This window comes from Pelecanus crispus, unplaced genomic scaffold (assembly GCF_030463565.1).
Source record: "Pelecanus crispus isolate bPelCri1 unplaced genomic scaffold, bPelCri1.pri SCAFFOLD_354, whole genome shotgun sequence".
NCBI lineage: Eukaryota > Metazoa > Chordata > Aves > Pelecaniformes > Pelecanidae > Pelecanus > Pelecanus crispus.
The window spans coordinates 7,411-29,301 of NW_027461422.1; the positions used below are offsets into that span (position 1 = coordinate 7,411).

Sequence of the window (21,891 nt, forward strand, 5' to 3'; positions counted from 1 at the left end):
CCCTCCCCGCTATCCCCGCCCCCTTCCCCGTAGCCCCGCCCCCTCCCCGCTATCCCCGCCCCTCGCCCGTAGCCCCGCCCCTCCCCGCTATCCCCGCCCCTCCCCACTATCCCCGCCCCTCCCCGCTATCCCCGCCCCTCGCCCGTTGCCCCGCCCCCTCCCTGCTATCCCCGCCCCTCGCCTGTAGCCCCGCCCCTCCCCGCTATCCCCGCACCTCCCCGCTATCCCCGCCCCTCACCCATAGCCCCGCCCCTCCCTGCTACCCCCGCCCCCGTCTGTAGCCACGCCCCCTCTCTGCCATCCCTGTCCCCTCGCCCGTAGCCCCGCCCCTCGCCCGTAGCCCCGCCCCTCCCCGCTATCCCCCGCCCCTCGCCCGTAGCCCCGCCCCTCGCCCGTAGCCCCGCCCCTCCCCGCGCCCCCCGGCCCCTGACCCCCCGCGGCCCCGCAGGTGGGGGCGGGCGATGGCGCCGGGGCCGAGCGGCCTCCTCCTCCTCCTGCTGCGGCCCGCCCGCGGGGCCCCCACGGAGCCAGGTGAGGGGCGCGGCGGGGCGGGGCGGGGCAGAGCCCCCCATGGCCCGCGGGGGATCCCGGGGGGGGATCCCTGGGGGGGTCCCGGGGGCTCCCCAGATGCCCACGGGGGCCGCGGGGCTCAGCACCGGGGGCGGGGGGGGGGCGGGGGCCGCTCCCCGCCGTGCCCCCCGCGAGGGTCCGCGCCCCCCGCAGGCGGCAGCTCCCGGGGGGGCCTGGCCCGCTCCCTGCAGAAGGCGGAGGCCGCGCTGCGCAGCTGCGTCGGCCCCCGGCCTGCGGCGCCTGCTGCCCCCGCGGCCCCGCGAGCGCGGCGACGCCGGCGGCGAGGACGAGGACGAGGACGAGGACGAGGACGAGGAGGAGGAGGAGGAGGAGGAGGAGGAGGAGGCGCCCGCCCTCGCCGCCGCGCTGGAGCGGAGCTTCCCGGGGCTGCGCCGCTGCCTCTGCGTCTGGGAGGACCCCCGCACCGAGACCTTCCGCGGCCACGTGCGGCACCAGCCCGGCGCCGCCCGCCGCCGCCTTCTCCCACCACCCCGTCCACCCGCGCGTGGCCGAGCGCGGCGCAGCCCTGCACGCCCTGCTGCAGCACCGCCACCACCTCCGCCTCGCCCGCGACTACAGCCGCCGCCTGAAGGCCTCCTCCGACTTCGTCCGCCGGCTCCTGGCGTCGGCGGAGCGGCCGGAGCCGCCGGCGAGGGATCCGGCGTCCGCCCCGGCCGCTGCGGGAGCTCTGCCGGGAGCTGCGGACGCACGCCGGCCACTGGAGCGGGCTGCGGCGGCGGATGCGCGGCGACCCGTGGCTGCGGCCGCTGCTGCTGCGCCGGCACGAGTCGGTGGCGCAGATGCGGCGGGCGCTGCTGCTGCCGGCGCTGCACGCCGCCCGGCTGGCCGAGCGCCACGCCGAGGCGCGGCTGCGGGCGCTGGCGCGGGCCGTGCACCGACGGCAACGCCCCGGCCCCGGCGCTGCTCTCCGATCTCTTCCAGGGCCTGGAGATCTACAACCAGGCGGTGGGCGACCTGGAGCTGGAGCTGGGCATCGCCGCGCGCCCGCCCGCCGGCGGCGCCGGCTGCCACGGGGCCGCCGCGCACCAGCCCGGCGCCTTCCCCGCGGGCAGGGTGCTGGGGGTGCTGGCGGGCCGAGCGGGGCCGGCTGGCGGCCGAGCGGCTCCGGCCCCTCCTGCGGCCGCGGGACGGGGGGCGGCGGGGCGGAACGCGTCCGCTGGGAGGACGCGGCGGTGCCTTGGCCACCGGAGCGCGGGCACCGCGGTGGTGGCGGAACCTTCCGGACGGGAGGAGCCGGCGGGCCTTGCTGGGGAGCTGCGGGGCGCTGTGCGGGGGAGGACGAGGAGCTGGTGGGGCTCATCCTGCGGGTGCTGGTGGCCTCCGCCGACAGCCTCTGGCACCCCCGTCCTCCACGGGCCCAAGCAGGAGAAGCCGGTGCCGGCGGCGGAGACCCCGGAGCCACCGGCGGCCGGCCCGGGCAAGCCGAGCGATCCCGGCTGGAAGTCGGTGCGGTGGCTGGACGCCTCCCGCGCGCCGGCGGCTGAGGCCCTGCACTCCCGGTACCCCGCCGGCTCTTTTGGGCGGCCGTCGCCGCCGCGCTGGAGCACCGCCTGGGGCTGCCGCACCGCGGGGCGGGCAGGATGGCGGCTGCCGTGGTGGAGCTGAGCCGCGCTCTCGCCCGGGGTAAGCGGGGGGCCGGGGCGACGCCGCGGTCCCCGCCGGCGCCGCCGCGGGGTGCGCCGGCCCTCACGCCCCGTCCCCCCCGCAGCCGGCGTCCCCCGGGAGTGCGAGGAGGAGCTGGGGCGGCTCTGCCTGCGCCTGCTGTGCCGCGCCGCGCTCCGCGGCTGGGACGGAGGTAGGGGGCCCGCCGGGTGCCGGCGGGCGGGCGGGCGGCCGGTTGCGGGGGCCGCTGACCGGTTGCCCCCCGCCCCGCAGACTTCGCCCGCGCCCTGGGCTCGGCGCTCTCCGACACGTGCTCGGGGGAGCCGGCGGCGGGGCCGGCGCGCAGCAGGACGGCGCGCTGCCTGCAGCGGCTCTACCCGGCCCTGGCCTTCGCCCTGCGCTGCCTGCGGCCGCTGCCCGGCGAGCGGGGCCCCGGGGGTCCCCTCTGGGCTGAGCCCCGGCCCCCGCCGCCCCCCGGCCGCCCCCCCTGCCCGCGCCTGCAGGTGCTGGGGTGCTGCCTGGCCACGGCGCACGCCGCCCGCGCCTGGCTGAGGGGCAGGGCCTGCCGCTACCTGGCCGCCTGGGCCCTGCCCCAGTTCCTGCTCGTCGCCCAGGGGGACCTGCAGGTGCGCGGGGGACGGGGACCCACGCGTGGGGCTGGGCCCTGCCCCGCCGGGTCAGCCCCCTCCCTGCCGAGGCCGGGCTGGGGGGCTGGGGCTGGCTGGGGGGCTGGGGACTGGCTGTGGGGCTGGCTGTGGGGCTGGGGACTAGCTGTGGGGCTGGCCAGGGGCTGGCTGTGGGGCTGGCTGTGGGGCTGGGGACTAGCTGTGGGGCTGGGGGAGTAGCTGTGGGGCTGGCTGTGGGGCTGGGGGACTTGCTGTGGGGCTGGGGAGTAGCTGTGGAGCTGGCTGTGGGGCTGGGGACTTGCTGTGGTGCTGGCTGTGGGGCTGGGGACTTGCTGTGGGGCTGGCCAGGGGCTAGCTGTGGTGCTGGCTGTGGGGCTGGGGACTAGCTGTGGGGCTGGCTGTGGGGCTGGGGACTTGCTGTGGGGCTGGGGAGTAGCTGTGGGGCTGGGGGCTAGCTGTGGGGCTGGCTGTGGGGCTGGGGACTTGCTGTGGTGCTGGCTGTGGGGCTGGGGACTAGCTGTGGGGCTGGCCAGGGGCTGGCTGTGGGGCTGGGGACTTGCTGTGGGGCTGGGGAGTAGCTGTGGGACTAGCTGTGGGGCTGGGGACTTGCTGTGGGGCTGGCTGTGGTGCTGGCTGTGGGGCTGGGAACTTGCTGTGGGGCTGGCTGGGGGGCTGGGGACTAGCTGTGGGGCTGGGAACTAGCTGTGGGGCTGGCTGGGGGGCTGGGGACTTGCTGTGGGGCTGGCTGTGGTGCTGGCTGTGGGGCTGGGAACTAGCTGTGGGGCTGGCTGTGGGGCTGGGGACTAGCTGTGGGGCTGGGGACTTGCTGTGGGGCTGGCTGTGGTGCTGGCTGTGGGGCTGGGAACTAGCTGTGGGGCTGGCTGGGGGTCTGGGGACTTGCTGTGGGGCTGGCTATGGGGCTGAGGCTGGCTGTGGGGCTGGCCAGGGGCTGGCTGTGGGGCTGAAGGTTGGATCTGGGGCTGGTTATGGGGCTGGCTGTAGGGCTGGAGCTGGCTGTGGGGCTGGGCTGGGGCTGGCTGTGGGGCTGGGGTTTGGTTGTGGGGCTGTGGATTGGCTCTGGGGTTGGCTGTTGGGCTGGAGTTGGCTGTGGGGCTGGCTGTGGGGCTGGCTGTGGGGCTGTGGCTGTCTGAGAGGCTGGCTGAGGGATTGGCTCTGGGGTCTGGCTGTGGGGCTTGGGTCTGGCTGTGAGGCTGGGGCTGGAGTTGGCCGTGGGGCTGGCTGTGGGGCTGGCTGTGGGGCTGGAGTTGGCCATGGGGCTGGCTGTAGGGTTGGGGTTTGGTTGTGCGGCTGTGGATTGGCTGTGGGGCTGGCTGTGGGGCTGGAGTTGGCCGTGGGGCTGGCTGTGGGGCTGGCTGTGGGGCTGGAGTTGGCCGTGGGGCTGGCTGTGGGGCTGGCTGTGGGGCTGGAGTTGGCTGTGGGGCTGGCTGTGGGGCTGGGGTTTGGTTGTGGGGCTGTGGGGCTGGCTGTGGGGCTGGGGCTGGCTGTGGGGCTGGCTGTGGGGCTGGGGTTGGCTGTGGAGCTGGCTGTGGGGCTGGGGTTTGGTTGTGGGGTGTGGGGCTGGCTGTGGGGCTGGGGTTGGCTGTGGAGCTGGCTGTGGGGCTGGGGTTTGGTTGTGGGGCTGTGGATTGGCTGTGGGGCTGGCTGTGGGGCTGGCTGTGGGGCTGGGGCTGGCTGTGGGGCTGGCTGTGGGGCTGGGGTTGGCTGTGGAGCTGGCTCTGGGGCTGGGGTTGGCTGTGGGGCTGGCTGTGGGGCTGGGGTTTGGTTGTGGGGCTGTGGATTGGCTGTGGGGCTGGCTGTGGGGCTGGGGTTTGGTTGTGGGGCTGTGGATTGGCTCTGGGGCTGGCTGTGGGGCTGGCTGTGGGGCTGGGGCTGGCTGTGGGGCTGGCTGTGGGGCTGGGGTTTGGTTGTGGGGCTGTGGATTGGCTCTGGGGCTGGCTGTGGGGCTGGCTGTGGGGCTGGCTGTGGGGCTGGGCAGGACTCCTCTCGCCCTCTCGCCTGCAGCTGCTGGCGACGGAGACGGAGAGCCTGGTGCTGCTGCTGAGCGGGGCCTTCCCGGAGCCCGGGGACGCCGCCCCGCAGCCGCCCCCCGCCCCGGCGTCGCACCGGGAGCGCCAGCTGTGCCAGCAGATCCGCTCCGTGGCCGCCAGCATCCAGGTACGGCCCCGCTGCCGCGGCCGGGACCTCCGGCAGCCGGCCGGACCCGCGCCGGGTAGGCAGCCGGTGGTCCCGCTCCGGCTGGGCGCGGCCGGGGGAGCCGCAGGGTGCCGGGGGAGCCGCAGGGTGCCGGGGGACCCCCGTGCCACCCCGGCTCCCCCCGCTCTGCCCCCCAGCTCTTTTCGGGCGAGGTGCTGCGGATGTTCTCCGCCGACTGCAAGCGGCTGTCGGCGCAGATCTTCGACCAGACCATGCCGCTGGGCAAGCACTGGAGGCTCGGCCTCCGCGCGGGTGGGTAGGGGCCGGTGGGTGCCGGGGCAGCGCCGCGGGCGGTGCCGAGCGGGTTTCATTTCGTCTCGTCTCCCCCGCAGAGCTGCCCAGCTCCCCCAGCGCCTACGCGGCGGCGGCGGCGCAGGCGGTGCTGGGCCAGGTGCTGCAGGGCGCCCGGCTCCTGCCCCGCGACGCCCAGGCGCCCGCCCTGGCCCGGGTGACCACGGCGTTCCTGGAGGCCTGGATGGATCACATCCTGGCCCGGCGCATCAAGTTCAGGTAGCGCGCGCGGGCGGGCGGCGGCGGCGCCGGTAGCACCGGGGCGTCCGGGCTGAGCCGCCGGCGGTGCCCCCCCAGCCTGCAGGGAGCCTTGCAGCTGCGGCAGGACTTCGAGCTGGTGCGGGAGCTGGTGGGCTCGGAGCGCTACGGGCTGGCCCCCGAAACGCGGCAGCGCCTGCTCTCCCTGCGCGTCTTCCAGCAGATGGACGGGGCCATCCTCTGCCTCCTGCAGCAGCCCGGCGGGGCGGCCGCCGCGGCCCCCCGCCCCTGGCACCCCCTGCGCCGCTGCTGTGAGTGCCGGCGGCACCGGCGGTCCCGCTTGCCGCGCCACGCTCGGCCGCCCCGCCATGCCGGTGGCACCGGCGGTCCCGCTTGCCGCGCCACGCTCGGCCGCCCTGCCATGCCGGTGGCACCGGTGGTCCCGCTTGCCGCGCCACGCTCGGCCGCCCCGCCGTGCCGGCTCCCCGGCGGCACCGAGAGCCACGTCTGTGGCCGGTGGGATGGCCGGTGCGGCCGGGCGCTCGCCCCCCTGACTCCCATCTCCTCTCCCCGGCCAGGTTCGGATAACGGCGCCCGGGAACCGGGCGCGGGCAACCTGCGCGGCGTGGAGACCCTGCCCGCGGCAGCTGGGCCCCCGCCGTCCCTCCCCGGTGCCGAAACGCCGGCGCGGTCGCGGAACGGCGCGCCGGAATCCTATTTATCGGGCAACCAACAGCAATGGCTGGCGCTGCGGCTGCACCGGGCCCGGCGTTGGCGCGTGCCGGGTTTGGCTTGCGTGGGCGACGGCCACGAAGCCTGACGCGCGGCGGCAATAAAGCGGCTGCCGGGGGCTCGGCCGGTGTCCCGGTGTCTGTCCCCGTGTCCCCGTGTCTGTCCCTGTGGCTGTCGTGGGGTTTTGGGGGGGGGTTTGGGGGGGCTGCTGCCTGCGCCCGCTTTAACCGGGCTCGGTTCCCGGTGGGGTGGGCTCTGCCCGGACCCCCCGACCCCCCCCGACCCCCTTTCCCCGGGCCACCGGGCTTCGGCGACCGCCGAAGCCCGGTGGCCCGGGGAAAGGGGGTCGGGGGCCAGTGGGCTACCGGAGCCACCGCTGGGCTACCGGAGCCCCCGGTGTGACTACGGCTCCCATGATGCCGTCGCCCTCCGGTCACTTCCGCCGCGGGGCGGGGTCGGGCCGAGCCGAGCTCCCCTTCCCGGTCCCGGTCCCGGTGCCGGTGCCCCCCGCCATGGCCGCCCCCGCCGACCGCGTCCCCTTCGCCACGGCAAGGGCCGGCACCGGGGGTGGGGGGGGGTCCCCGGGGGTGCTTGGGGGGGGGTATGGGGGTCCCACGGGGGGCCCGGCAGCACTTGGGGGGGGTCCTGGGGGAGACCGGGGGCACACGGGGGTCCCGGGAGAGGCTGGGAGTGCGTGGTGGGGGTCCCGGGGTGGTCTCGGGTGCGTGGTGGGGGTCCCACGGGGGTCGTGGGGGAGACCGGGGGCACACGGGGGTCTCGGGGGAGGCTGGGGGTGCGTGGTGGGGGTCCCGGGGTGGTCTCGGGTGCGTGGTGGGGGTCCCACGGGGGTCGTGGGGGAGACCGGGGGCACACGGGGGTCTCGGGGGAGGCTGGGGGTGCGTGGTGGGGGTCCCGGGGTGGTCTCGGGGGAGGCTGGGGGTGCGTGGTGGGGGTCCCATGGGGGTCTCGGGAGAGGCTGGGGGTGCGTGGTGGGGGTCCCGGCGGCACTTGGTGGGGGTCCTGGGGGAGACCAGGGGCACATGGGGGTCCCAGGAGAGGCTGGAGGTGCGTGGTGGGGGTCCCATGGGGGTCCTGGGGGAGGCTGGGGTCCCATAGGGGTCCCGGGGACACTTTGGGGGGGGGTCCTGGGGCAGACCAGGGGCACATGGGGGTCCTGGGAGAGGCTGGGGGTGCGTGGGGGTCCCATGGGGGTCCCGGGGACACTTTGGGGGGGGGGTCCTGGGGCAGACCAGGGGCACACAAGCGTCCTGGGAGAGGCTGGGGGTGCGTGGGGGTCCCATGGGGGTCCCAGGGGTATTTGGGGGGGTCCTGAGAGAGGCTGGAGGCGCATGGCGGGGGTCCCAGGAGAGTCTGAGGGTGCATGGCGGGGGTCCCAGGGGGGTCCTGGGGGTATTTGGGGGGATCCCGAGGGAGGCTGGGGTGCGTGGTAGGGGTCCTGGGAGAGGCTGGGGGTGCATGGGGGTCCTATGGGGGTCCCAGGAGAGGCTGGGGGTGCATGGCGGGGGTCCCACGGGGGCCCCGGGGGACATTTGGAGGGGGTCTGGGGGAGGCTGGGGTGCGTGGCGGGGGTCCCGGGGGAGACTGGGGTCCCATGGGGGTCCCGGGGACACTTTGGGAGGGTTCCTGGGGGAGACCGGGGGCACACGGGGGTCCTGGGAGAGGCTGGGGGTGCATGGGGGTCCCACGGGGGTCCCGGGGGAGGCTGGGGTCCCATGGGGGTCCTGGGGACACTTTGGGAGGGTTCCTGGGGGAGACCAGGGGCACACGGGGGTCCTGGGAGAGGCTGGGGGTGCGTGGGGGTCCCACGGGGGTCCCGGGGGAGGCTGGGGTCCCATGGGGGTCCTGGGGACACTTTGGGAGGGTTCCTGGGGGAGACCAGGGGCACACGAGGGTCCTGGGAGAGGCTGGGGGTGCATGGCGGGGGTCCTGGGGAAGGCTGGGGTCCCATGGGGGTCCTGCGGGTGTTTGGGGGAGTCCCAGAAGAGGCTTAGGGTGCATGGTGGGGGTCCCACGAGGGTCCTGGGGGCACTTGGTGGGGGTCCTGGGGCAGACCAGGGGCACATGGGGGTCCCAGGAGAGGCTGGAGGTGCGTGGTGGGGGTCCCATGGGGGTCCTGGGGGAGGCTGGGGTCCCATAGGGGTCCCGGGGACACTTTGGGGGGGGGTCCTGGGGCAGACCAGGGGCACACGGGGGTCCTGGGAGAGGCTGGGGGTGCATGGCGGGGGTCCCACGGGGGTCCCGGGGGAGGCTGGGGTCCCACGGGGGTCCCGGGGACACTTTGAGGGGGGGTCCTGGGGGAGACCAGGGGCACACGGGGGTCCTGGGAGAGGCTGAGGGTGCATGGGGGTCCCGGGGACACTTTGGGGGGGGGTCCTGGGGGAGGCTGGGGGTACGCGGCGGGGGTCCCACGGGGGTCCCGGCAGCGGCCGCCTCCATCGCGGTGATGGTGCCCGTGGTGCGCAGAGCCCCTGCCTGGCGGGCGCGGCGGTGGCGGCGGCGGCGGAGGAGGAGGAGGAGGACGGGGACGAGGAGCTGCTGGGGGCCGGGGGTCCCCGCGCCTGGACCCCCCAGGAGAAGCTGCTGCACGAGGCGCGGCTGAAGGCCAAGGCCAAGCGGCGGCTGCGGCGCGCGTCGTCCCGGGACTCGGCCCGCGAGTCGCTGTGCGAGGGCCCCGAGCCCGGCCCCGAGCCCGGCAGCCCCAAGAGCCGGGCCCACGACCGCCGGCCCCGCACGGGCAAGGGCCGCGGGCTGCCCAAGAAAGGTGAGGGGCGGCGGGGGGCAGCGCCCCGCGGGACCCCCTGTGTCCTCCGTGGGGCTGGGACCCCTGTGGGGCTGGGACCCCTCCTTGTCCTCCGTGGGGCTGGGACCCCTGTGGGGCTGGGACCCCTCCTGCATCCTCCGTGGGGCTGGGACCCCTCCTTGTCCTCTGTGGGGCTGGGACCCCTCCTGCATCCTCCGTGGGGCTGGGACCCCCGTGACCCCACTGCTCCCCCGTGGGGCTGGGACCCCTTCTGCATGCTCTGTGGGGCTGGGACCCCTGTGGGGCTGGCACCCCTCCTGCATCCTCCGTGGGGCTGGGACCCTTCCTGCATCCTCCGTGGGGCTGGGACCCCCGTGACCCCACTGCTCCCCCGTGGGGCTGGGACCCCTCCTCGTCCTCCATGGGGCTGGGACCTCCGTGGGGCTGGGACCCCTTCTTGTCCTCTGTGGGGCTGGGACCCCTGTGGGGCTGGGACCCCTCCTTGTCCTCTGTGGGGCTGGGACCCCTGTGGGGCTGGGACCCCTCCTTGTCCTCCGTGGGGCTGGGACCCCTGTGGGGCTGGGACCCCTCCTTGTCCTCCGTGGGGCTGGGACCCCTGTGGGGCTGGGACCCCTCCTTGTCCTCTGTGGGGCTGGGACCCCTGTGGGGCTGGGACCCCTCCTTGTCCTCCGTGGGGCTGGGACCCCTGTGGGGCTGGGACCCCTCCTTGTCCTCTGCGGGGCTGGGACCCCTGTGGGGCTGGGACCCCTCCTCGTCCTCCATGGGGCTGGGACCCCTGTGGGGCTGGGACCCCTCCTGCATCCTCCATGGGGCTGGGACCCCTCCTTGTCCTCCGTGGGGCTGGGACCCCTCCTTGTCCTCCATGGGGCTGGGACCCCTGTGGGGCTGGGACCCCTCCTGCATCCTCCGTGGGGCTGGGACCCCTCCTTGTCCTCTGTGGGGCTGGGACCCCTGTGGGGCTGGGACCCCTCCTTGTCCTCCATGGGGCTGGGACCCCTGTGGGGCTGGGACCCCTCCTGCATCCTCCGTGGGGCTGGGACCCCTCCTTGTCCTCTGTGGGGCTGGGACCCCTCCTTGTCCTCCATGGGGCTGGGACCCCTGTGGGGCTGGGACCCCTCCTGCATCCTCCGTGGGGCTGGGACCCCTCCTTGTCCTCTGTGGGGCTGGGACCCCTGTGGGGCTGGGACCCCTCCTTGTCCTCCATGGGGCTGGGACCCCTGTGGGGCTGGGACCCCTCCTGCATCCTCCGTGGGGCTGGGACCCCTCCTTGTCCTCTGTGGGGCTGGGACCCGTCCTGCATCCTCCGTGGGGCTGGGACCCCCGTGACCCCACTGCTCCCCCGTGGGGCTGGGACCCCTTCTGCATGCTCTGTGGGGCTGGGACCCCTGTGGGGCTGGCACCCCTCCTGCATCCTCCGTGGGGCTGGGACCCTTCCTGCATCCTCCGTGGGGCTGGGACCCCCGTGACCCCACTGCTCCCCCGTGGGGCTGGGACCCCTCCTCGTCCTCCATGGGGCTGGGACCTCCGTGGGGCTGGGACCCCTTCTTGTCCTCTGTGGGGCTGGGACCCCTGTGGGGCTGGGACCCCTCCTTGTCCTCTGTGGGGCTGGGACCCCTGTGGGGCTGGGACCCCTCCTTGTCCTCCGTGGGGCTGGGACCCCTGTGGGGCTGGGACCCCTCCTTGTCCTCCGTGGGGCTGGGACCCCTGTGGGGCTGGGACCCCTCCTTGTCCTCTGTGGGGCTGGGACCCCTGTGGGGCTGGGACCCCTCCTTGTCCTCTGTGGGGCTGGGACCCCTGTGGGGCTGGGACCCCTCCTTGTCCTCCGTGGGGCTGGGACCCCTGTGGGGCTGGGACCCCTCCTTGTCCTCTGCGGGGCTGGGACCCCTGTGGGGCTGGGACCCCTCCTCGTCCTCCATGGGGCTGGGACCCCTGTGGGGCTGGGACCCCTCCTGCATCCTCCATGGGGCTGGGACCCCTCCTTGTCCTCCGTGGGGCTGGGACCCCTCCTTGTCCTCCATGGGGCTGGGACCCCTGTGGGGCTGGGACCCCTCCTGCATCCTCCGTGGGGCTGGGACCCCTCCTTGTCCTCTGTGGGGCTGGGACCCCTCCTTGTCCTCCGTGGGGCTGGGACCCCTCCTTGTCCTCCATGGGGCTGGGACCCCTGTGGGGCTGGGACCCCTCCTGCATCCTCCGTGGGGCTGGGACCCCCGTGACCCCACTGCTCCCCCGTGGGGCTGGGACCCCTTCTGCATGCTCTGTGGGGCTGGGACCCCTGTGGGGCTGGCACCCCTCCTGCATCCTCCGTGGGGCTGGGACCCTTCCTGCATCCTCCGTGGGGCTGGGACCCCCGTGACCCCACTGCTCCCCCGTGGGGCTGGGACCCCTCCTCGTCCTCCATGGGGCTGGGACCTCCGTGGGGCTGGGACCCCTTCTTGTCCTCTGTGGGGCTGGGACCCCTGTGGGGCTGGGACCCCTCCTTGTCCTCTGTGGGGCTGGGACCCCTGTGGGGCTGGGACCCCTCCTTGTCCTCCGTGGGGCTGGGACCCCTGTGGGGCTGGGACCCCTCCTTGTCCTCCGTGGGGCTGGGACCCCTGTGGGGCTGGGACCCCTCCTTGTCCTCCGTGGGGCTGGGACCCCTGTGGGGCTGGGACCCCTCTTTGTCCTCTGTGGGGCTGGGACCCCTGTGGGGCTGGGACCCCTCTTTGTCCTCTGTGGGGCTGGGACCCCTGTGGGGCTGGGACCCCTCCTGCATCCTCCGTGGGGCTGGGACCCCTGTGGGGCTGGGACCCCTCCTTGTCCTCCGTGGGGCTGGGACCCCTGTGGGGCTGGGACCCCTCCTGCATCCTCCGTGGGGCTGGGACCCCTGTGGGGCTGGGACCCCTCCTGCATCCTCCGTGGGGCTGGGACCCCTGTGGGGCTGGGACCCCTCCTGCATCCTCCACGGGGCTGGGACCCCTGTGACCCCACCGCTCCCCCGTGGGGCTGGGACCCCTTCTGCGTCCCCTGTGGGGCTGGGACCCCCCCGACCCCACCTCTCCCCCATGGGGCTGGGACCGCGGTGCCCCCACGGCCGAGCCCCCGCTCACCCCATGCCCGGTGCAGGCGGGTGCCGGGGGCAAGGGCGTGTGGGGTGCCCCTGGCGTGGTCTACGGCTACCAGGAGCCCGACGCCCGCGACCCCAACTACGACGAGGCGGCTCAGGTACGGCCCCCCGGCCCCCCGCCGGCCCCCCAGCCCCACGCCGGCCGCCCCACGGGCAGGGGCGCGGGCAGGGCCGGCATCGCGCGCTCGCCGCAGGGGGACACCGTCTACGCCACCGTGGTGCCCGAGCTGGAGGAGGGGGAGCTGGAGCAGAACGTGCAGCCCACCGTGCTGGAGTACTTCGAGCACGGCGACACCGGCGAGGTCGTGGTGCGTGGCGGGGGGCCGGGGGCCCCGCGGTGACGCGGAGCCACGGGGATGGGGAGGGGTCCCTGGGGGAGGGGATGGGGGCCCGCTGCTGGGGGGGTGGGGCTTTTGGGGAGGGGGTCCTGTGGTGGTGGGGGCTGCTGGGGGGGCCAGGTTGGGGTGGGGTGGGGAGAAGGGGGTCCCGTGGGGACAGGGGGTGTCCCCGGGGGGCTCGGGGTCCCCTGGGGAGGGGGGGTCCCTGGGATGGGTCAGGGGTCCCGGTGACACAGACCCTTGGGGACAGGGCAGGCTGGGGTGGGTGGGGGTCCCTTGGGAAGGGACGGGGCCCCCCGGGGAGGGGGTCTCATGGTGGTGGGGACCTTTGGGGGGTCCAGGCTGGTGTGGGGCGGGAGAAGGGGGTCCCTTGGGGCAGGGGGGTCCCGGGGGGGGGGTCAGGGCCCCCTGAGGAGGGGGTCTCATGGTGGTGGGGACCTTTGGGGGGTCCGGGCTGGTGTGGGGCAGGAGAAGGGGGTCCCTTAGGGACAGGGGGGTCCCGGGGGGGGTCAGGGTCCTCTGAGGTGGGGGGTCCCGTGGTGTTGGGGACCTTTGGGGGGTCCGGGCTGGTGTGGGGCAGGAGAAGGGGGTCCCTTAGGGACAGGGGGGTCCCCGGGGGGGTCGGGATCCGCTGGGGAGGGGGTCTCATGGTGGTGGGGACCTTTGGGGGGTCCGGGCTGGTGTGGGGCGGGAGAAGGGGGTCCCTTAGGGACAGGGGGGTCCCCGGGGGGGTCGGGATCCGCTGGGGAGGGGGTCTCATGGTGGTGGGGACATTTGGGGGGTCCGGGCTGGTGTGGGGCGGGAGAAGGGGGTCCCTTGGGGCAGGGGGGTCCCGGGGGGGGGGTCAGGGTCCTCTGAGGAGGGGGTCTCATGGCGGTGGGGACCTTTGGGGGGTCCGGGCTGGTGTGGGGTGGGGAGAAGGGGGTCTCTTGGGGCAGGGGGGTCCCTGGGGGGGTCGGGATCCGCTGGGGAGGGGGGTCTCATGGTGGTGGGGACCTTTGGGGGGTCCGGGCTGGTGTGGGGCGGGAGAAGGGGGTCCCTTGGGGCAGGGGGGGTCCCGGGGGGGGTCAGGGTCCTCTGAGGAGGGGGGTCCCGTGGCGGTGGGGACCTTTGGGGGGTCCGGGCTGGTGTGGGGTGGGAGAAGGGGGTCCCTTGGGGCAGGGGGGGTCCCGGCAGCGGGGGGCCGCGGGTGACGTGCCGGGCGCAGGAGCTGCTGCGGGGGCTGAACCTGGGCGGCCGGCGGCACGCGGTGCCGGCGCTGGCGGTGGCCCTGGCGCTGGAGGGCAAGGCCAGCCACCGCGAGCTGACCTCCCGCCTGCTCTCCGACCTGGTGGGCCACGTCGTCGCCCCCGAGGACATCGCCTGGGCCTTCGACAAGATGCTGCGGGACCTGCCCGACCTCATCCTCGACACCCCCGAGGCCCCCCAGGTGCCAGCGGGGACGGGGACGTGCCGGGGGGGGCGCGGCTGTGCCGGGGATGCTCCGGGGGCCGTGGCTGTGCCGGGGATGCTCTGAGGGGATGCGGCTGTGCCAGGGATGCCATGGCTGTGCCGGGGGATGCTCTGAGGGACACCGCTGTGCCGGGGGCTGTGGCTGTGCCAGGGGATGCTCCAGCGGCCGTGGGCGTGCCGGGGATGGTCTGAGGGACATGGCTGTGCCGGGGGCTGTGGCTGTGCCAGGGGATGTTCCGGGGGCCACGGCTGTGCCGGGGATGCCATGGCTGTACTGGGGGATGCTCTGAGGGACACCGCTGTGCCAGGGGCTGTGGCTGTGCCAGGGATGCTCCGACGGCCGTGGGCGTGCCGGGGATGCTCTGAGGGACACGGCTGTGCCGGGGGCTGTGGCTGTGCCAGGGGATGCTCCGGGGGCCGCGGCTGTGCCGGGGATGCTCTGAGGGGATGTGGCTGTGCCAGGGATGCCATGGCCGTGCCGGGGGATGCTTTGGGGGACATGGCTGTGCCGGGGGTTGTGGCTGTGCCGGGGGATGCTCCAGGGGCCATGGCTGTGCCGGGGGATGCTCCGGGGGCCACGGCTGTGCCGGGGATGCTCTGAGGGGATGCGGCTGTGCCAGGGATGCCATGGCCGTGCCAGGGGATGCTTTGGGGGACACAGCCGTGCCGGGGATGCCATGGCCGTGCCGGGGGATGCTCTGAGGGACATGGCTGTGCCGGGGGCTGTGGCTGTGCCAGGGGATGCTCCGGGGGCCGCGGCTGTGCCGGGGATGCTCTGAGGGGATGTGGCTGTGCCAGGGATGCCATGGTTGTGCCGGGGGATGCTTGGGGGACACAGCCGTGCCGGGGATGCCGTGGCCGTGCCGGGGGATGCTTTGGGGGACACAGCCGTGCCGGGGATGCCGTGGCCGTGCCGGGGGATGCTTTGGGGGACACAGCCATGCCGGGGATGCTGTGGCCGTGCCGGGGGATGCTTTGGGGGACATGGCTGTGCCGGGGGCTGTGGCTGTGCCGGGGGATGCTCCGGGGGCCGCGGCTGTGCCGGGGATGCTCTGAGGGGATGTGGCTGTGCCAGGGATGCCATGGTTGTGCCAGGGGATGCTTTGGGGGACACAGCCGTGCCGGGGGATGCTTTGGGGGACACAGCCGTGCCGGGGGATGCCATGGCCGTGCCGGGGGATGCTTTGGGGGACACAGCCGTGCCGGGGATGCCGTGGCCGTGCCGGGGGATGCCCGGCAGCTGCGGGGCGTGCGCGGGCGATGGGTCCGGGCGCTGAGGCTCCGTCCCCAGATGCTGGGCCAGTTCATCGCCCGGGCGGTGGCCGACCACGCGCTGCCCTTGGACTTCCTGGAGCGCTACAAGGGGCGCGTGGACTGCGAGCACGCCAGGTACGGGACGCCCCGGCCCCCCCGCCGCCACCCGCCGCCGCCGCCCTCACCCGCCTCTCCCGCAGGGCCGCCCTGGACCGCGCCGCCGTCCTGCTCCGCATCAAGCGCGACGTCAACCGGCTGGACAACGTCTGGGGCGTGGGGGGCGGCCAGCGCCCCGTCAAGCACCTCGTCAAGGAGGTCGGTGCCCGGCCGCGTCCCGCGCCGCGTCCCCCAGCCCTGCCTGGCCCCCCAGACGCGTCCCCCTGCTCCGGCCGTCGTCCCTGCACACCCCCGTGTCGGGATCGCCCCCCCCCACCACGGTCCCTTGGGGACGCGACCCCAACCACGGCGTCCCCCCGGCCACGTCCCCGAGCCCACCTGGGGCAGCGGCAACCCCCGGCCGTCCCTGTGCCGTGCACACGTCAGGACCCCCGGCTGTCCCCCCGTGCCGTCCCCGCGTCCCTGCCATCCCCACGGTGTGTCCCTGCCCTGTCCCCCTGTGCCAGCCCCATCCCCCTGTGCTGTCCCTGTCCCCCCCATGCCCACCTTCCCCACACCCCCGCCGTCCCCATGCCACGTCCTCGTGCTGTCCCCGTCCCCCCGCCACCCGTGTGCCCCCGTCGTCACCACGCCGTGTCCCCACACTGTCCCCCTGTGCCGTCCCCATCCCCCCGTGCCATCCCCCTGTGCCGTCCCTGTCCCCACGCCCCCGCTGTCCCCACACCGTGCCCCTGTGCCGTCCCCACACCATGCCATCCCCGTGCCATCCCCGTGCCGTCCCCACACTGTGCCATCCCTGTGCCGTCCCCGTGCTGTCCCCGTGCCCCCGCCGTCCCCACACCGTGCCGTCCCCACACCGTGCCGTCCCTGTGCCATCCCCGTGCCCCCGTGCTGTCCCCACACCGTGCCGTCCCCGTGCCGTCCCCGTGCCCCCACCGTCCCCACACCGTGCCGTCCCCACACCATGCCATCCCCGTGCCGTCCCCGTACCATCCCCGTGCCCCCGCCGTCCCCATACCATGCCATCCCTGTGCCGTCCCCACACCGTGCCGTCCCCACACCGTGCCCCTGTGCCGTCCCCACACCATGCCATCCCTGTGCCATCCCCGTGCCCCCGTGCTGTCCCCACACCATGCCGTCCCCATGCCGTCCCCGTGCCCCCACACCGTGCCCCCGTGCCGTCCCTACACCATGCCATCCCTGTGCCATCCCCGTGCCATCCCCGTGCCCCCGTGCCGTCCCCACACCATGCCATCCCCGTGCCGTCCCCGTGCCATGCCATCCCCGTGCCATCCCCATGCCGTCCCCGTGCCGTCCCCACACCATGCCATCCCTGTGCCATCCCTGTGTTATCCCCGTGCCGTCCCCGTGCCGTCCTCACACCGTGCCATCCCTGTGCCATCCCTGTGCCCCCGTGCCGTCCCCACACCATGCCGTCCCCATGCCGTCCCCGTGCCCCCACACCGTGCCCCTGTGCCATCCCCACACCATGCCATCCCTGTGCCATCCCCGTGCCCCCGCCGTCCCTGCACCGTGCCGTCCCCGTGCCATCCCCGTACCATCCCCGTGCCCCCGCCATCCCCACACCGTGCCATCCCCACACCGTGCTGTCCCTGTGCCGTCCCCGTGCCCCCGCCGTCCCCACACCGTGCCGTCCCCACACCGTGCCATCCCCGTACCATCCCCGTGCCGTCCCCGTCCCCACACCGTGCCGTCCCCACACCGTGCCGTCCCTGTGCCCACACCGTCCCCACACCGTGCCGTCCCCACACCGTGCCCTCCCCGTGCCGTCCCCGTGCCCCCGCCGCAGCCGCCTCCCCCGCAGATGAACCTGCTGCTGCGCGAGTACCTGCTCTCCGGGGAGGTGTCGGAGGCCGAGCAGTGCCTGCGGGAGCTGGAGGTCCCCCACTTCCACCACGAGCTGGTGTACGAGGTGAGGGGTCCCGGGGGTCCCGGGGTTTGGGGGGGGGGCTGCCGGCGGCCCCGCTGACGCCCGCTGCCCGCAGGCGGTGGTGATGGTGCTGGAGGGCTCCGGGGAGGAGCCCGTGGCCATGATGGTGACGCTGCTGAAGGTGCTGTGGGAGACGGGGCTGGTGACGCTGGACCAGATGAACCGGGTGAGCGCGGGGCGCGCGGGGGTGCCGGGGGGCAGCCGGGCCCCGGGCTGACGCCGCTGGCGGGGTGCGTCCCCCCCGGCCCCCTCCCCGCGCAGGGCTTCCAGCGGGTGTACGAGGAGCTGGGGGACATCAGCCTGGACGTGCCGCTGGCCCACGGCCTCCTGGCGCGGCTGGTGGAGCTCTGCTTCCGCCGCGGCGTCATCACCAGGGCGCTGCGGGACGCCTGCCCCGCCAGGTACCGCGGGGCCGGGGGCTCCTGCCCTCGTCCCCTTCCTCCCCTTCATCCTCTTCCTCCCCTTCCTCCTCCTCCTGCCCTCGTCCCCTTCCTCCCCTTCATCCTCTTCCTCCCCTTCCTCCTCCTCCTGCCCTCGTCCCCTTCCTCCCCTTCATCCTCTTCCTCCCCTTCCTCCTCCTCCTGCCCTCGTCCCCTTCCTCCCCTTCATCCTCTTCCTCCCCTTCCTCCTCCTCCTGCCCTCGTCCCCTTCCTCCCCTTCATCCTCTTCCTCCCCTTGCTCCCCTTCCTCCTCCTCCTGCCCTCATCCCCTTCCTCCCCTTCCTCCCCTTCCTCCTCCTCCTGCCCTCGTCCCCTTCCTCCTCTTCCCCTTCATCCCCTTCATCCCCTTCCTCCTCCTCTTCCCCTTCATCCCCTTCATCCCCTTCCTCCTCCTCTTCCCCTTCATCCCCTTCCTCCTCCTCTTCCCCTTCATCCCCTTCCTCCTCCTCTTCCCCTTCATCCCCTTCTTCCTCCTCTTCCCCTTCATCCCCTTCCTCCTCTTCCCCTTCCACCCCTTCCTCCTTCCCTTGTCCCCTTCCTTCTCCTCCTGCCCCTCGTCCCCTTCCTCGTCCCCTTCCTCGTCCCCTTCCTCGTCCCCTTCCTCGTCCCCTTCCTCCTCTTGCCCCTCTTCCCCTTCATCGCCTTCATCCCCTTCCTCCCCTTCCTCCTCCTGCCCCTTGACCCCTTCCTCCTCCTCCTGCCTCTCATCCCCTTCCTCCTCCTCCCTTTCATCCCCTTCCTCTTCCCCTTCCTCTCCCCTTCTTCCCCTTCCTCCTCTTCCCCTTCCTCCCCTCCCTTCTCTCCTTCATCCCCTTCATCCCTTTCCTCGTCCCCTTCCTCCTCCTTTTTGCCTTCATTGCCTTCATCCCCTTCCTCCTCCTGCCCTTCGTCCCGTTCTTCCTCCTCCCCTCATCCCCTTCCTCCTCCCCTCATCCCCTTCCTCCTCCTCCTCCCCTCATCCCCTTCCTCCTCCCCTCATCCCCTTCCTCCTCCTCCTCCCCTTCATCCCCTTCCTCCTCCTCCTCCCCTTCATCCCCTTCCTCCTCCTCCCCCCCTTCGTCCCCTTCTTCCTCCTCCCCCCCTTCGTCCCCTTCTTCCTCCTCCCCCCCTTCGTCCCCTTCCTCCCCTCATCCCCTTCCTCCTCCTCCTCCCCTCATCCCCTTCCTCCTCCTCCTCCCCTTCGTCCCCTTCTTCCTCCTCCCCTCATCCCCTTCCTCCTCCTCCTCCCCTTCGTCCCCTTCTTCCTCCTCCCCTCGTCCCCTTCCTTCCTCCTCCTGCCCCTCGTCCCCTTCCTCCTCCTCCTCCCCTCATCCCCTTCCTCCTCCTCCTCCCCTTCGTCCCCTTCCTTCCTCCCCCTGCCCCTCGTCCCCTTCCTCCTCCTCCTCCCCTTCGTCCCCTTCCTTCCTCCCCCTGCCCCTCGTCCCCTCCCTCCTCCTCCTCCCCTTTGTCCCCTTCTTCCTCCTCCCCCCCTTCGTCCCCTTCCTTCCTCCTCGTCCCCTTCCTCCTCCTCCTCCCCTTCGTCCCCTTCTTCCTCCTCCCCTCGTCCCCTTCCTTCTTCCTCCTGCCCCTCGTCCCCTTCCTCCTCCTCCTCCCCTCATCCCCTTCCTCTTCCTCCTCCCCTCGTCCCCTTCCTTCCTCCCCCTGCCCTTCGTCCCCTTCCTTCCTCCCCCTGCCCCTCGTCCCCTCCCTCCTCCTCCTCCCCTCATCCCCTTCCTCCTCCTCCTCCTCCTCCCCTCATCCCCTTCCTCCTCCTCCTCCTCCCCTTCGTCCCCTTCTTCCTCCCCCCCTTCGTCCCCTTCCTCCTCCTCCTCCCCCCCTTCTTCCTCCCCCCCTTCGTCCCCTTCTTCCTCCTCCTCCCCTCATCCCCTTCCTTCCTCCTCCTGCCCCTCGTCCCCTCCCTCCTCCTCCTCCTCCTCCCCTTCGTCCCCTTCCTTCCTCCTCCTCCCCTCGTCCCCTTCTTCCTCCTCCTCCCCTCGTCCCCTTCCTTCCTCCTCCTGCCCCTCGTCCCCTCCCTCCTCCTCCTCCCCTCATCCCCTTCCTCCTCCTCCTCCTCCCCTTCGTCCCCTTCTTCCTCCCCCCCTTCGTCCCCTCCCTCCTCCCCCTGCCCCTCATCCCCTTCCTTCCTCCTCCTGCCCCTCGTCCCCTCCCTCCTCCTCCTCCTCCCCTTCGTCCCCTTCCTCCTCCTCCTCCCCTCGTCCCCTTCTTCCTCCTCCTCCCCTCATCCCCTTCCTTCCTCCTCCTGCCCCTCGTCCCCTCCCTCCTCCTCCTCCCCTCATCCCCTTCCTCCTCCTCCTCCCCCCCTTCGTCCCCTTCTTCCTCCCCCCCTTCGTCCCCTTCCTCCTCCTCCTCCCCTTCGTCCCCTTCTTCCTCCTCCCCTTCGTCCCCTTCTTCCTCCCCCGCTTCGTCCCCTCCCTCCTCCCCCTGCCCCTCATCCCCTCCCTCCTCCTCCTCCCCTCATCCCCTTCCTTCCTCCTCCTGCCCCTCGTCCCCTCCCTCCTCCTCCTCCCCTTCATCCCCTCCCTCCTCCTCCTCCCCCCCCCCCCCCGTTGCCCCCTCCCCTCACCCCCTCCTCCCCGCAGGGGCCGCAAACGCTCCGTGAGCGAGGGCGACGGGGGGAGCTGAGGCCGGGAGCGGGCGCCGCCGCCATGGGGCTGGGGGGGCCCAGGGGCCGCTGCCCCCCCGCCATGGGGCAGGGCTGGGCCCCCCCCCCCCCCGCCGCTGCCCCCGGGACCCCCGGCCGGCGGCGGGGCCGAGCAGGGGGCACAATAAAGCGGCTTCCAAGGAGGTGCTGAGCCTGGTGTGTGCGGGGGGCCGGGGGCCCCCGCGGGGTCCCTGTCCCCTGGGGGGGCGGGGAGGGGGGGTCCCGTGGAGGACCGAGCCTGCTGTTTGCCCGCCCGCCCGCCGGGGGGCGCCGCCGCCGCGCTCGTTGCCCGCTTCCCTCCAGCGCGGCCGCTCTCGGCGTCGCGCCGTGATGACGCAAGCAAGCGGCGTCCGGGGCCATGGCGGGCGAGCGGCGGCGGCGCGGCGGGGAAGGAGCCCGGGAGCGGCCCCGGGAGCGCGGCAGCCGCCGGGAACAACAGCGGGAGCAGCAACGGGGGCCGAGCCGAGGGAGGGCGGCGGCGGCGGCGGTGGCGGCGCTGGGGCTGGGCCTGGCGGCGGCGCTGGCGGAATGGAGCCGGTGGAGCGAGGCCGCCCGCCTCGTTACCCCCCACCCCGCTCCGCCCGCCCTCCCCCCCGGTTCTACCGGGCCTCTCGCTTCGCCCCCACCGCTTCTGGGGCACTTACCGGCCTCACGTCTACTTCGGCATGAAGACGCGCAGCCCGCGGGCCCTCGTCACCGGTAAGGGGCGGGAGCGGGGGCAGCCCGGGCCCCGGGGCAGGGCAGACGCCTGGGTGCCCCCCCAAACTCCCGGGTGCCCCCCATGGGCTCTTGGGTCCCCCCACCCAATTCCTGGGTCCCCCGGTGAGGGGTGCAGCCCCCCCACCCCGAACTCCTGGGTGCCCCCGTTCTCTTGGGTCCCACCATGGACTTATGGGTCCCCCCCCCCCCCCAAACTCCTGGGTCCCCCCCCCAAACTCCTGGGTGCCCCCCCCAAACTCCTGGGTGCCCCCAGGTTCTCCTGGGTGTCCCCCCCCAAACTCCTGGGTCCCCCCCCGAACTCCTGGGTGCCCCCCCAAACTCCTGGGTGCCCCCAGGTTCTTTTGGGTCCCCCCCCAAACTCCTGGGTCCCCCCCCAAACTCCTGGGTGCCCCCCCCCCCCCAAACTCCTGGGTCCCCCCACCTAATTTCTGGGTCCCTGGTGATGGGTGCGGGCCTCCCCCCCGAACTCCTGGGTCCCCCCCGAACTCCTGGGTGCCCCCAGGTTCTCCTGGGTCCCCCCCCCAAATTCCTGGGTCCCCCCCCCCAAACTCCTGGGTGCCCCCAGGTTCTCCTGGGTGCCCCCCCCCCCCCAAACTCCTGGGTCCCCCCACCTAATTTCTGGGTCCCTGGTGATGGGTGCGGGCCTCCCCCCCGAACTCCTGGGTGCCCCCAGGTTCTCTTGGGTCCCCCCCCAAACTCCTGGGTCCCCCCCCAAACTCCTGGGTGCCCCCAGGTTCTCCTGGGTCCCCCCCTCCCCCCCCAAACTCCTGGGTCCCCCCACCTAATTTCTGGGTCCCTGGTGATGGGTGCGGGCCTCCCCCCCAAACTCCTGGGTGCCC

The 21,891-nt window shown here is 74.1% G+C and overlaps 2 protein-coding genes across 2 annotated transcripts; both read left to right on the forward strand.

The window, feature by feature from the left end:
• The first annotated feature begins 461 nt into the window (after positions 1–461).
• LOC142597011 (coiled-coil domain-containing protein 142-like) lies at positions 462–6,342 on the forward strand. Its single transcript, XM_075727457.1, is given in 19 exon segments — positions 462–531; positions 724–791; positions 793–1,035; positions 1,037–1,240; positions 1,242–1,457; positions 1,459–1,662; positions 1,664–1,738; positions 1,740–1,801; positions 1,803–1,863; positions 1,866–1,946; positions 1,981–2,117; positions 2,171–2,214; positions 2,300–2,386; positions 2,467–2,819; positions 4,842–4,994; positions 5,171–5,285; positions 5,366–5,543; positions 5,622–5,833; positions 6,101–6,342. Coding segments are annotated over 19 exon segments (2,805 nt in total).
• A 424-nt stretch (positions 6,343–6,766) lies between these two features.
• On the forward strand, positions 6,767–20,313 carry LOC142597012 (programmed cell death protein 4-like). Its single transcript, XM_075727458.1, has 11 exons — positions 6,767–6,802; positions 8,739–9,037; positions 12,141–12,237; positions 12,334–12,447; positions 13,685–13,906; positions 15,221–15,318; positions 15,384–15,498; positions 17,126–17,233; positions 17,307–17,417; positions 17,513–17,652; positions 20,271–20,313. The coding sequence occupies exons 1-11, from the start codon at positions 6,767–6,769 to the stop codon at positions 20,311–20,313; spliced, it is 1,383 nt and encodes a 460-aa protein (XP_075583573.1).
• Positions 20,314–21,891: the final 1,578 nt, after the last annotated feature.